General features: G+C 41.6%; 1 protein-coding gene and 1 pseudogene across 1 annotated transcript in view; both read left to right on the top strand.

Annotated features, from left to right (window-relative positions):
* The window catches only part of DNAH14 (dynein axonemal heavy chain 14), a 238,257-nt gene that overhangs the window by 51,817 nt on the left and 173,433 nt on the right, over nt 1-13,007 (top strand). The window contains exons 18-23 of the mRNA XM_056853367.1: nt 3,707-3,878; nt 6,211-6,315; nt 6,408-6,526; nt 7,900-7,974; nt 10,196-10,283; nt 12,286-12,536. Of these exons, the coding sequence (XP_056709345.1) occupies nt 3,707-3,878; nt 6,211-6,315; nt 6,408-6,526; nt 7,900-7,974; nt 10,196-10,283; nt 12,286-12,536 (810 nt within the window). The remainder of the gene's footprint in view (nt 1-3,706; nt 3,879-6,210; nt 6,316-6,407; nt 6,527-7,899; nt 7,975-10,195; nt 10,284-12,285; nt 12,537-13,007) is intronic.
* On the top strand, nt 1,168-1,330 carry LOC130481261 (U2 spliceosomal RNA; annotated as a pseudogene).

Below are 13,007 nucleotides of genomic sequence, written 5' to 3'. Positions count from 1 at the left end.
CCCTCTTTAGGGTGGCCAGGCGCTAATAATAAAAAAAAATCACTCCCGGTTGCGTTTGGCCGGGTGATTATCACACACATGCACACACGCACACACGCAGTCTTGGGCGGCAAGGACTAATGGAATATAGACCTGGAAGCTCACGCATGATGAAACAACTGGATTTATCTCGATTGTGATCTGTATTTCGCAATAAGACAGGTCTTGGAAAACACGCAAGTAAATCGCGCTCGTGGTAGATTTGATCCGCAGAGCGGGGACAGCGTGCGTGTGACCACTGGAAAACCGCTACATTAGGGGGGAGAAGCAGACCAAATCTGTCATGCGTTAACGGCCAGTGAGTAACCCCACCCAACTAAAACATTCTCAGCTGCAACGGATGAGCTAATTAAGTTCCTTCGGCCTGAGAAAATGTCCTTTTCTCTAAAGCCCAAGCTGACAGTTTGGGGTAGAGAAAAGAGAAGGGAAATGAGCTCGGCTGCACCCCACCCCAGCCACCAAATTTGCTGCATCTCTGCAAGTCTAGGACATAACAAGATTTCCAGGACAAGGGGTCAGAAGAACCTGACTTCCCTGGGATCCCTATGATAAGGTAGGCGTTAGCTCCTGATTCTCCCCCTCCCAAGCTTTGCTCAGTGAAGAACTGAATTTACTGAGCAGCGGACCAGAAGATGATTCCCAGTTGACCCCTTATCAGCAGGGAGTCAGCTTCTGATTGTTCCAAACAGTTTGTTCCTACCAATATACAGGAGCAGGTTGTGAAAACCCAAACAGTCCATCAATTAATCAACTGCCTGACTGCCACTGCTGAATGGAATGTGAGCTGAACTGGCAGGTGTTTAAGCATCCCTACTGTAGTATAATTTGGCATTCCTCTTGGATTAGTAAGAATTACAGTATTTACATCTACATTGTTGTAAAATGGTGTTTAATTAATACTTTCAATATATTCTTTAAATAATGTGTTTATTTACTTTAAATAATTATTTTGTATGTTGCACTTTCAATAATTATTATGAAAGTACAATGTTCATCTACATTCCTATATATTGTTGGAATATACATTGGTACATACTTTTTCTTCTCTAACACACTTCATCCATCTGGCCTATTTTTAGAAATGTTTTTGGGAAAGTTGAGAGGGGTATGTGTTTGACTGAGAAGAATATCGCTTCTCGGCCTTTTGGCTAAGATCAAGTGTAGTGTAATATAGTTATCAATATACTTTCTAATTATAATTATTTTGAACTGAGAAAAATGCCGTGCTAGAAAATTGTTTATTTGCTTTTTAAATTGTTTATGATGTAACAGGTATTATAAAGGACTACCTGAGCAGGAGCCTGAACCTTGACTGAAATTAGTGAGGTTGGTGAACTAAGGAAGGCTGGATATAAAAAGTAGTTTCGGGAAAATATTTAATGATAAAAATGGGAATACATAGAATATCCTGTAGTACAACAGACTGAGATTATTTAACAAAATCAAAAGTTTGGAGAGCGTTGCCAAACATGTATTTTTTCCGTAGTTTCTCTGTAGTACCACATATAGGTTCTGTGCCAGCACAGGAGCAACTCCAGAAAGTTTAAAGCTGGTCAACTCCCTTTTCCAAGTAGTCAAACCTTCCTCCTGATTGCTGTGTTATTAGTAGATTCTCCAAGAGGACTTTCCGGAGTTGCTTCTGTGTTGGTGTAGAGACCAATATATATGAATAAACAGATGACATTCAAAGAACATCAATTACAGGTAAATAATTTGTTTTTTTCAAGTCAGCTGACCTTTGTAAAAAAATAAGGGGACTTTTATATCTGTTTTATAGTCCCTTCTATATGCACATTTTAAAACCACAATGATTTTAAACAACATTGGGCACTTTTTTAGATCCCGTAGATTCTAAGGAAGGAAAGCAAAATCAGAATTTAGTTGTAGCAGATAAAGAGTAAAGGTTTAGATAGAATGTTAATACAAATGTCAGAAGCATAATCTCTTGGTGAACCTGGTACAAATAGTATAAAATCATGCAAATTAATGTTAGGTTGCCAGAAGATGGAGGGAGGTAGTTATTGCCAAGTCCCTTTCTAACAGCAGTTCCCTGTGCCATATGGTATCCTGTTCAGGAGGGTCTCCCAACCTTCACAAGCAGCATTTGTGGGTTGTAGGAGGCTGCTTGGAGAAAGAGAAGCTGATGAAAAATCACTTCAATTAACCTGCATCATAACTTGTGGTCCTGTCCAAAAGGTTAAGTCCTATGAACTACAATGACCTTATTCTTATATTTTCTGCCTTCCCTTCTCCCAGTAGCTTCCATTACCCCCTAAAATTAAATTCTGAGATTGTGGGGGTCCTTTTGGGAAAACATGCCACACAGCACAGGAGACTGCAATAAAGAGGAAATATGGTGAAATTGATCTCCCTCACTCTTTTACCATCATAAGAACATAAGAAAATCCATGTTGGATCAGACCAAGGTCCATCAAGTCCAGCAGTCTGTTCACACAGTGGCCAACCAGGTGCCTCTAGGAAGGCCACAAACAAGACAACTGAAGCGGCATTCTCCTGCCTGTGTTCCAAAGCACCTGATATAATAGGCATGCTCCTCTGATCCTGGAGAGAATAGGTATGCATCATGACTAGTATCCATTTTTACTAGTAGCCATGGATAGCCCTCTCCTCCATGAACATGTCCACCCCCCTCTTAAAGCCTTCCCAGTTGGCAGCCATCACCACATCCTAGGACAGGGAGTTCCACAATTTAATTATGCGTTGTGTGAAGAAATACTTCCTTTTATCAGTTTGGAATCTGTCACCCTCCAGCTTCAGCAGATGACCCCGCATTCTAGTATTATGAGAGAGGGAGAAAAGCTTCTCCCTGTCCACTCTCTCCATACCATGCATAATTTTATAGACCTCTATCATGTCTCCCCTTAACTGCCTTCTTTCCAAGCTAAACAGCCCTAAGCATTTTAACCGTTCCTCATCAGGCAGTTGCTCCAGCCCCCTAATCATTTTAGTCCCTCTTTTCTGTACCTTCTCAAGCTCTGCAATATCCTTTTTAGGTGTGGTGACCAGAACTGTGCACAGTATTCCAAGTGTGGTCTCACCATAGATTTGTATAAGGGCAGTATGATAGCAGCAGTTTTATTCTCTGTTCCTTGTCCAATTATGGCTAGCATGGAATTTGCCTTTTTCATAGCAGCTGCACACTGGGGTGACGTCTTCATCGAGTGATCCACTACCACCCTTTTCTTGGTCTGTCTCTGCCAGCGCAGATCCCATCAGTGTATATGTGAATTTGGGTTTTTTGCCCCAATATGCATCACTTTACACTTGCTCACATTGAATCTCATTTGCCATTTCAATGCCCATTCCTCCTGTTTGAATAGATCCTTTTGAAGCTCTTCACAGTCCATTTTTGTTTTAACCACCCTAAATAATTTAGTGTCATCTGAGAGGAGCAATTTCTCCTAATTCCCCTTTCTCACTGTTGCTCATATGCAATGTGGCATTTTTTCCATGAAGATTCTCAGACCCTCAGCGTCTACTTTTCAGGGGTCACAGGGAAGCTGGTAGAGGAAGAAGGAGGAGGGTATCAACCTCCAACTCTGCCTGATGTTTACGGTTTGTAGGATCCAACTGCTATTCAGTATATCTGAAATTTAGAATTCTCTTTTAGAACATTTCCCTAAGAATATTTATGGTTTGAAAACAGGCAGCTTCCAGCAGAGGCTAATCTTTTTTCTCAAGTGGATAATAAATGGAAAGAGATAATGAAGCGTACAGAAGAGAATCCAAATGCCCTTAGGGCAGCTACAACTGTCGGAGTTTTTGAAATGTTGCAGACCAACAATGCTCAGCTGGAGAAAATACAGAAATCTCTTGAGGTAACATGCATGGTTCCTAAATCCCACAGAAAATCAAATTATTGAGAGTAAATTGGGCTACGACTTCATTAACATTTCTTATGAAGGTGTGTAAATAAATTCTAGTCAAACACAGCAGCAGGATATTCTGTGTGTATCCTTAGTATTTGCAATTCTCAACTTGGCCCCACCTGCAGATACTTCTGTCTGGAGACTGAGGCCACGTACAGAGGAAGGGGATATTTCTACAAACTTGGGGAGAACCCCAAGGCTTCCAGGAAGGTCTAAAAAAACTTTTTATCTTGGGTTCAATGCTCCCTTGACCCACACTTTTCTGATCTGAATTCTCAAAATCCTATGCATGGTGGTTGTTTGCCCTGAAGAGAGTCCTGGAGTATCAGGAGTAAGTTTTTGTGCTGCAGAAAGATCAGCACAAATCTGGATCGTCTGTGGCCCTGCCCTTTAAAAATGCTGCTTTGTAATTGGCTGTAGTCTGCAGAGGGATGTACTAAAAGGAATGACAAGATTGCCCACTGGAAACTGTGGGAGAGAACTTGGCTCAGATAGACTATTCTGGCACTGGATTGACAGCTCCCAGAGTGCACCATCATTCCTCTCTGGGGCTGTCATTCCAGTCCCAGAACACTTCTGCTACTTCTAGAGGGTGTCATTCCACTCTGGGGGATGTCATTCTAGTCCCAGAGCACGATTCTGTTCCCTAGGACTATTATTCAACTCTGGGGGCTGTCAATTTAGTGCCAGAGTAGTCTATCTGGGACAAGTGACCTTATTGGAAAATCCATTCCGTGTTTTCTTTGCAACTGTTTTTGTGCTGTAATGTATTTCAGTGGAGCCCATGCAAGTGCAGCCAAGTTGTTTCCTGATTATTCAAACACTTGCTTCCTCCACGCCCTAGGCTGGAGGAGGAGGAGGGGGAAACTCAGAATGCCTTATGCACACAATTTGGACCAAGTTGATCTCAGAGCAGACTTTAAGTCCATGGCAAAACAGCAGTGGGAAAACCCGAGAAAAATGTGGGGTGAGTGCGAGGTCAACTCTGAGGGATGGAAAACTCATGCATAACTCCAAGGAACAACCGAGTCAGTGTGGGGGCGAATGTGAGTCAAAGTACCCATGCATAAAGGACCACTGTCAAATTACTCAGCTGGCTGGTAGCAGAGGGAGGAAGGTGAACCTGAAGACAGGGAAGGGAGGATCTAACTGATGCAACAGTGAAGATGGGGGCTACATGAAGGAGACTGTGGCCACTGTAGAGTTTGAATTTAGGCCAGTACGTATGCTTATTTGCATGCACCCAGATGTGGAATGAGTGGATTGTTTAGCTGGCTACATGATGAAGCATTTGTTTTTACTCTGTTTGTCTATCTATAAATCCATTAATCATAAGATATATCTAACTGGCGGACCTTTATTGTAAGCAAGCCGGAGGAGGAATAAACAATCAGCTCCCTACTGGTATTTTAGGCATATTCTCGGTACCACTTCGGTTAATGTAGTATTAGAAAAATCTTCCTTGTGTCACCTGCAGCTACTTCACTTTATGAAGAGCCAGTTATGTGTAAGATTTGACATTACAATTGCTTTACAAACTATTAGCTGATAAGGATCCTGAGATGACCAAAAACGTGGCAAAATTTTTGACGATAGTAGTCAACCGATAGGAATCTAGTCGGAAGTAGAATCACAACATTAAGGAATGATTTATTTTAATTTTATTTTACTCTAACTTTTATCCTTTTATATACTGCAGATTGTACTATGCCAATAAAGGTATTTGAAATTGAAAATTGAAACTGAAACATTACAATTGAGATTTAACTTTTGTTGTGCCATCACAAACATGTTTGCAAGGGTTTGCTTTGCTTTGCTGTGCCAAATCCTGTGCATGGTAGCAAATATATGTGATCCGCTTGCTATGTTGCTGTGAGTAGGAAACTACACAGACAAGATTTTCCTGTAGCTATCATATGCCCAGATGATTATATGAGTAGGCCACCATTGATCCCTCTCTCCACCCTTTACAGAGCTTCTGTGTAGTTGTATGAATTAGCTCGTAGTTCCTTCAACGAGGCAGAGTAAGACTGGGTTTTAATTTGAACTGCAGAGCATTCATACCAATAACATTTTGCCTTTTGTCTCACATCAGTTTGAGCAAAATCTAATGGGATGATCTAGTAAAGAAAGGAGGGATAACAGGAAATAAATGTGAAAACTGAATTCAGGCAAGAGAAACATTTGGGAATTGGGAAGTATAGATCACCGTATTATAGCGTCATTTTCACTTTATATGTTTTAATTAAATGTTATTTGATTTTTTAAATTTTTGGGACAGGGTTATCTTGAAGCTAAACGTATGGTTTTCCCAAGATTTTATTTTCTCAGTAATGCTGAACTGCTTGAAATATTATCTGAAAGAAAAACGTCTGATGCAGTGCAGGTAATATATCACATATAATGTACATTTTTATTTTAGGCATACTTACAGGCTTAATATTTATTATATTATTTTGATTCTCATTTGTTATACAGCCTCACCTTGTGAAATGTTTTGCTAATATAAAGAAATTATGCATACGCACTCAAGAACAGAGACCTCCAGTGGTTTTAATGATCAAGTCTGCCGAAGGGGAAATGCTTCTAGTACCAAAGTATGGTATATAGTTATTTTAATTTTCTAAGGTGTTGCTCATGGTGTATGAACAAGATTTTCAGGCAATTCACCATGGTTTATTTTTTATTTTTGTTTATATAAATATAATACTTATTTTAAGCTTTTTATGTGTACATCTTGATATGCATGTGAAATGTGCTTGCCTAACTTATTTGGATCAATTATAAATTTCCATCTGCTGTTCAGAATGCACAGTTTTGAACAGCTTTAAATGTAAAATGCATGGAGAAAGTTATTAGGCCAAGAGAATTTTAATATTGGGGAAAGGGACCCTTTTAAAGCCTGAAAGTGAACAGGGAGCTGGATAGTAGTTCTGTCTGTTTTTTTTTTTTAAATGTATCTTTAGTCTGGTTCTTGTAGGTTATCCGGGCTGTGTGACCGTGGTCTTGGTATTTTCTTTCCTGACGTTTCACCAGCAGCTGTGGCAGGCATCTTCAGAGGAGTAACACTGAAGGACAGTGTCTCTCAGTGTCAAGTGTGTAGGAAGAGTAATATATAGTCAGAAAGGGGTTGGGTTTGAGCTGAATCTTTTGTCTTTTGCTGATCGTAGCATCTGACAAAAGAGACCCCCTCACCTCTGCAGGATTATATCGTATACCTTGCAGTTGTGGACAAGTTTACATCGGGACCACAAAACGCAGCATACAAACAAGGATAAAAGAACATGAAAGATACTGCAGACTTGGCCAACCTGAGAAATCAGCAGTGGCTGAACATGGACACAAACAGGACACAGGGTCTTATTCCAAGACACTGAAAGACTGGACAATTCTACCAACTATTTTGTCAGATTACACAGAGAAGCCAATGAAATTCATAAACATCAGCACAACTTTAACAGAAAAGAAGAGAGTTTAAGAATGAATAAGGCTTGGCTTCCTGTCCTGAAAACCTCCAGACTAACAAAGACTACAGTCCACAATAGCCATGCAGATTAGCTTTGGATTTCACACATTAACAGATCACTTCAGGATACAATGGTTCCATATTAACATACCACACCCTCATTAGCACATTATCTTGATACTTACAGGACAATGCTTAGTACATTACCTTTGATACTTTTTGCAGGACAATGATTCAGCTCAAACCCAACCCCTTTCTGACTATATATTACTCTTCCTACACACTTGACACTGAGAGACACTGTCCTTCAGTGTTACTCCTCTGAAGATGCCTGCCACAGCTGCTGGCGAAACGTCAGGAAAGAAAATACCAAGACCACGGTCACACAGCCCGGATAACCTACAAGAACCAATGAACTCTGACCGTGAAAGCCGACAATATCTTTAGTTAAATTTAAATTTTAATTTTAATTAAAGTGCTAACTTTTCAAATACTGTATTGTAGAGCTGTTCGTGTTAGAGGTCCTGTTGAGCAGTGGCTAGGAAATATTGAAAGTACCATGTGTGATATGATAAAAAAGTAAGTATAGACTGTTGCTGGACTTATTGTTGATAGCTATGGATTATTTTATTCTTTAGCTGTTTAGTTAAAAGATATTTAAAGAACATATTTGTAAGAATTTACATTTGCTATGAATGATTCAAGTAAATAATGTCACATGACAAATTAGCATAAAATATTTTGGTTTTTTTAAATGGTTTATTACAGTTTTCTTGGGGTCAAAATGCAGATGGCATAATCTTTGATTGGATCGCCTAACTTTTGAATTATAATTTAATGCAGCTATGAAGGGGCCCAAACTGGGATAGAGCACAAGGAGTGTTGCCCCCAAAGATGCTGTTGCCTCATTGGGAAAATGTACGAGTATTTGCATTTTTTTTCCTGTTCAAACCTAATACTATTTTTAGAGGATGTAGATAAGAAAAACAAAGGGGGGTTGAACATAGCTGTGGTCTTCACAGCTATATTCAAGGACCCTCACAGTTACTTTCAAGTGAAAATCAAAATGTCAGAAGATCTAATCTCACATCTCTTAAGTTACATATCTTTTGGTCTATAAAATAAGAGGTAAGAATCTACATCTTTTTTTTACAGTGCTTAAATCTTTAAATTATATTTAAAAGTTTTTCTGCTGGATCTTCTAAGTCCTAACACAATGCCATTTAGCAGTTTGATGTATACTGCAGTGGGAAACAACATTTGCCTGTTATTCAGTATGCACTCCTTTTGCAGTATCTAGTGTGGGCTATTACTTTGAAATTCATGGCAACATCATTTGCAGAATGCCATTGATGGCTGAAAATGACAAAAATTATTAATGCTTTTAACATTATATGTGGCAGCTGAAAGCTAAATTCTAATTTATCAGCTAATTCAAGGTGCTGATATTGACCTTTAAAGCCTTGTACAGCCTGGGACCAACATACCTTAAGGACTTCCTTCTCCGTTACCTCAGTCATATTCAGAGGCCCTGTTTAGGTTGCCTCCACCATTTGAGTCTAGAAAAGTGGCATTGGTAACCCAGAAAGGGCTCCCTCTGCAGGAAGATTCATTTCTTTCCCTCTACCGGTGGGTGAATACTTTTTGTTTTGTTTGGCATACCCACAATAATTGTTATTGGCCCTCCTCCCTAGTTCTGGTGTTGTTTATTTATGTATTCTTTTTGAATTATTTTATAATATTAATGTTGTTTTTAATTGTTATAGCGTGTTGATGTTTTATTTGTGCTGCTTCTAACTGATGATAGTAAAAGTGCAATCTTAAGCAGAATTCCACTCTTCTATGTCCATTAAAGTCAATTTCTTATTTATTTATTTTATTGAAACACTTTTATGCTACCTTTCCACCCAATCAGTTCCCATACTGCTGGTAACATTTGTAAAGACTATTGTAGTTACTCTATATTGGCATAAGCCAATACAATATTTCTGATAGATGGTTTATAAAAAGAGAAATGTGCTGCGGGCTTGTGTGCTCTGTCACGAGACGGACCCTGCTGGGCCCCGCTCAGACATTAGCGACCCTCCGAGCCGCGGGGAGGGCGACCCACCCAAGGGAAAGGGGGGAGGGAAAGAACAGTCCGGGAACAGAAGCAGCCCCTTTCCACAGAGGCTCCTTTCACCTCTAGGAGGTTGCGGCAGGGAGCACCGAGACGGCTCCAACGCCGGTCAGGGAGTCGCCAGGCCCGGGGGAAGCAAACCAACCTACCTCGCCAACTGGGAGAGGACGGAGGAACGAGACGTTGGATCCGGCAGACGCCGGCAGGAGCGTGGGGAAGCGGCCAGGCGCGGTCACACAGAGCACGCAGGCGATTCCTGCCCCGCAGCACAGATGTTGATTTGGACTCTCCCTCAGAATGGTCTGAGGCCGAGGAGGCTCCACTGGCGCGGCCCCTGCAGTCCACAGAGGAGAAGAGGGTGGGCACTGCTAAGTCCCAAGCCCCTACATGCTCCCTCTTCTCTTTGTATCTTCTTGCACTTCCTCTTTCTCAGGAAACCATAGCTGGCCCATTATTACAACTGAACCAGGAGAAATATTGCTGCAGGATAATGAGAAGCACCATAATATCCTAATATGTTCTGAGGAAACTGGAGAAATGAAACAATGAGTAGTGGCAGCTCTGTGTGTCTTGTAATATCCATTCCTTCATAATCAATTAGGAAGAGAGCCTAATGAGTCGGTTATGATAACTGTATTATGATTGCATATTTTAATTCTAATTCATGTAATGTTTGTGTAGATTTATATCTCTTGGAATTAAAGAATGGAGTCAGATGGAATTGAAAGAATGGTTTTTTACTCATCCGGGACAGGTGATTCTACTTGTGGTAAGAAATGCTTTTAAGTATAGTAAAAACTTGATTACAATAATTTGGAAAAAAATTGACACTCCTAACTAGAGTTTGTATTAAAGACATCCTCTATTGACAAACACAAGTAATTCTTTGCACAATGAAATTATAGCGCACTTATTCTCCTACGACTTCTTTCATTTGCTTTTGGTGCTAGAGGAAGGGGGATAACTTTAAGTATGAGATAGGAAGTTTTTGGCCTATTTTAATGCTTGCCTTCTGTTTCTGTGAGTGGAATGGGGAAAGCAGAATCTACTGTGAGCATGGCCATTACTTGCAAACCAGAGGAAGCCTTGAACTTATTTGCTTCTTTCTTCCTCCTGTGCTTATATGCAGGTCAATAATGAAAGACTTCCAGATTTGTGGCAAGTCATAGTAAGAGTGATCTCAGCCCCTTAAGTATGTCACTTGGCTTCTCATGCGCAATTTTTCTTAATAGATTGCAGGACCACCCTGAAGGGGTCTAACAGGGAGGAAGAAAAATCAGGTGGTTTGTTCACCTGTATTCTAATATTGCACATATTTTGGAAGATAGTCCAGTTTCTGTGCCAAGAAAAACTGTAGGATTTGTTTTGGTGAACATGGCACTATGTTGTGTTGTGTAGAATTACAGTTCTAATTCCACTTCCAGTGTATCAGCAATGCTAAAGAACACTAGTACAGAAAGATCCCCTGTTTCCTGCCAACAACATGAAGGCTATGAAACTAGAATACTTTCCTTCTAAGACTCACTGTTTGGTAGCTGAGTATGCTTACTCATTTTCATTATTGATTTTCTAGAAGAGTCCCATATTTCTCCTTTTCCTTCCTCCCATTTGTCTTCAGAGTTCGAACCTGCCTGCTCTCCCCCACCTGCTGTATTTCAGGCTATCCTGCAGCACACAGCCCCCCTCCCCATGTAAAATTTCAAACAGCCAAACTAATACTTAGCTTCCCTGGTAACATAGTGTTTTTCAACATTGTATGATTTACTCTTCTAAAAGAACATGCATGGAAATATTGCTACATGCTGTTCAATAGTGAACTTCCTAGTTACCAAAGAAAATAAAGTCTAGGTGGAGGAAATATAGAACAATAAATATTGAAGAAATATTGAGTAATATTTAACTTGGAGTCTGTCACGCGGGCGGGTGCCTCCCCCAGGGTCCGAGGTCACTGCCCGCGAGGAAGAGAGGTTTGAGACGACTTCTTCCGCCTCAGACCAGTCGGAAGGAAAGTCAGAGCTGGTCTCTCCTCCCGATTCAGCCAGTGTGCCTACGAGCCCGCAGCTCCTGCAACTCCTGGCCTCAGTATCCTCCCTAACATCTCTCTCTCTCCCCCCTTTATCCTCTCAGCCAGCGAAGCTCCACTTTAGGCCCTGCCCCCTTCCCACCACCCGGAAGTCACCCAAATAGTCGGTCTCTATGGTCGGCTGCTTCTACCCGTCCCTGCAGGGGTGGGCGTGGGGCGCGGCTTGACCGAATGCGGGCCCGCCCGTGGATCCGCGGGCGTGCGGTCTGGTCCCCCTCTGCTCGGGCGGCCGTCCCGGCCCGAGGGCTCTCTGCCGCCCTGGGGCAGCTGGGGCCCAATCTGCGGCTTGGCCCTGCGGCTGTGGGAGAGCTGGCGCGCCTCCGTCGACCCCGTCCTCGGCGCGGCCCTGGAAGAGAGGAGGGACGGGCCAGGGGTAAGGCTGTGGGTTGGGGCAACGTCGGGGAGCCGGCTGTGTGGCCTAGGGCTGGGGAGGACTCCCTTGCTCGGGTGAGCGGGTTGAGCGGCCCAGGGGGCGGGGAGGACGCGCCAACCCCGCTGAACCGGCTGCGCGGCCCCGGGGCGAGGAGAACATGCCGACCCTGCCGACCCGGCTTCACGGCCCCGGGGCGGGGAGGACGTGCCGACCCCGCTGAGCTGGCCGTGAAGTCCGGAGAGCGGGGAGGGAGCCCCGTCTCCGGACAGAGTCCAAATTGTCAAATGCTGCTAACAAAACTTTTTTCATTCTTAGAGTCAAATAATGTTTATGGAGCAATGTGAAACAAATTTTCAAAATTCTGATCCAAAGACGGAGATGATTGCAAGCCGTGATGAAGTGATCTACATTCTAGATCAATTTACAGAGTTAGCATCAGAGAGTCTTCACTTTCACAAGCAAACCACATTGGAGGCACTGGTTACTTTGTTCATCCACTGCAGGGATATACTAACTACGATGATAGAACACCAGGTCTTTAAAAGTGAAGATTTTGAATGGAAAAGGTGCATATCTAACTGAACATTCCTGTAACTGCTGAAATTATATTATTTTAAAACCTTTCTTTTGAAATAAACATACATAACACTCAGAATAATATTTTAAATGAGCCAAAACAAATTGCTTTGATCACATTTCCTCTTTTTTATTCATCTGTATGAAATCTAAATTTAATATTTTGAGTTCAAACTCTGGCCTTTCCTTACACTGTTTCTATAATTTGCTCCTGATAATGCTTTTTTACTTTTTACATTTTTTGCAAATTTATTATGCATTCATAAATTTCCATTTCTATTTCACAATATTATTCCTCTTTGTTTTACTTGGAATAAGGCCATTACTTGTAAGAAGCTTGTCTTTCACACTGTTAAAGCTCAGAATTCTAAGATAACCTGATATTGAAGGATTCCTGCAACCAAAGAGAGAAAATCATTGGATGACACAAGGGCTGCACACAGCACTTTACTTTTCTGCTA

This window comes from Euleptes europaea, chromosome 7, assembly GCF_029931775.1.
Source record: "Euleptes europaea isolate rEulEur1 chromosome 7, rEulEur1.hap1, whole genome shotgun sequence".
NCBI lineage: Eukaryota > Metazoa > Chordata > Lepidosauria > Squamata > Sphaerodactylidae > Euleptes > Euleptes europaea.
Note: the sequence above shows the minus strand (reverse complement) of the source record. Positions and strands in the feature narration are given on the sequence as shown.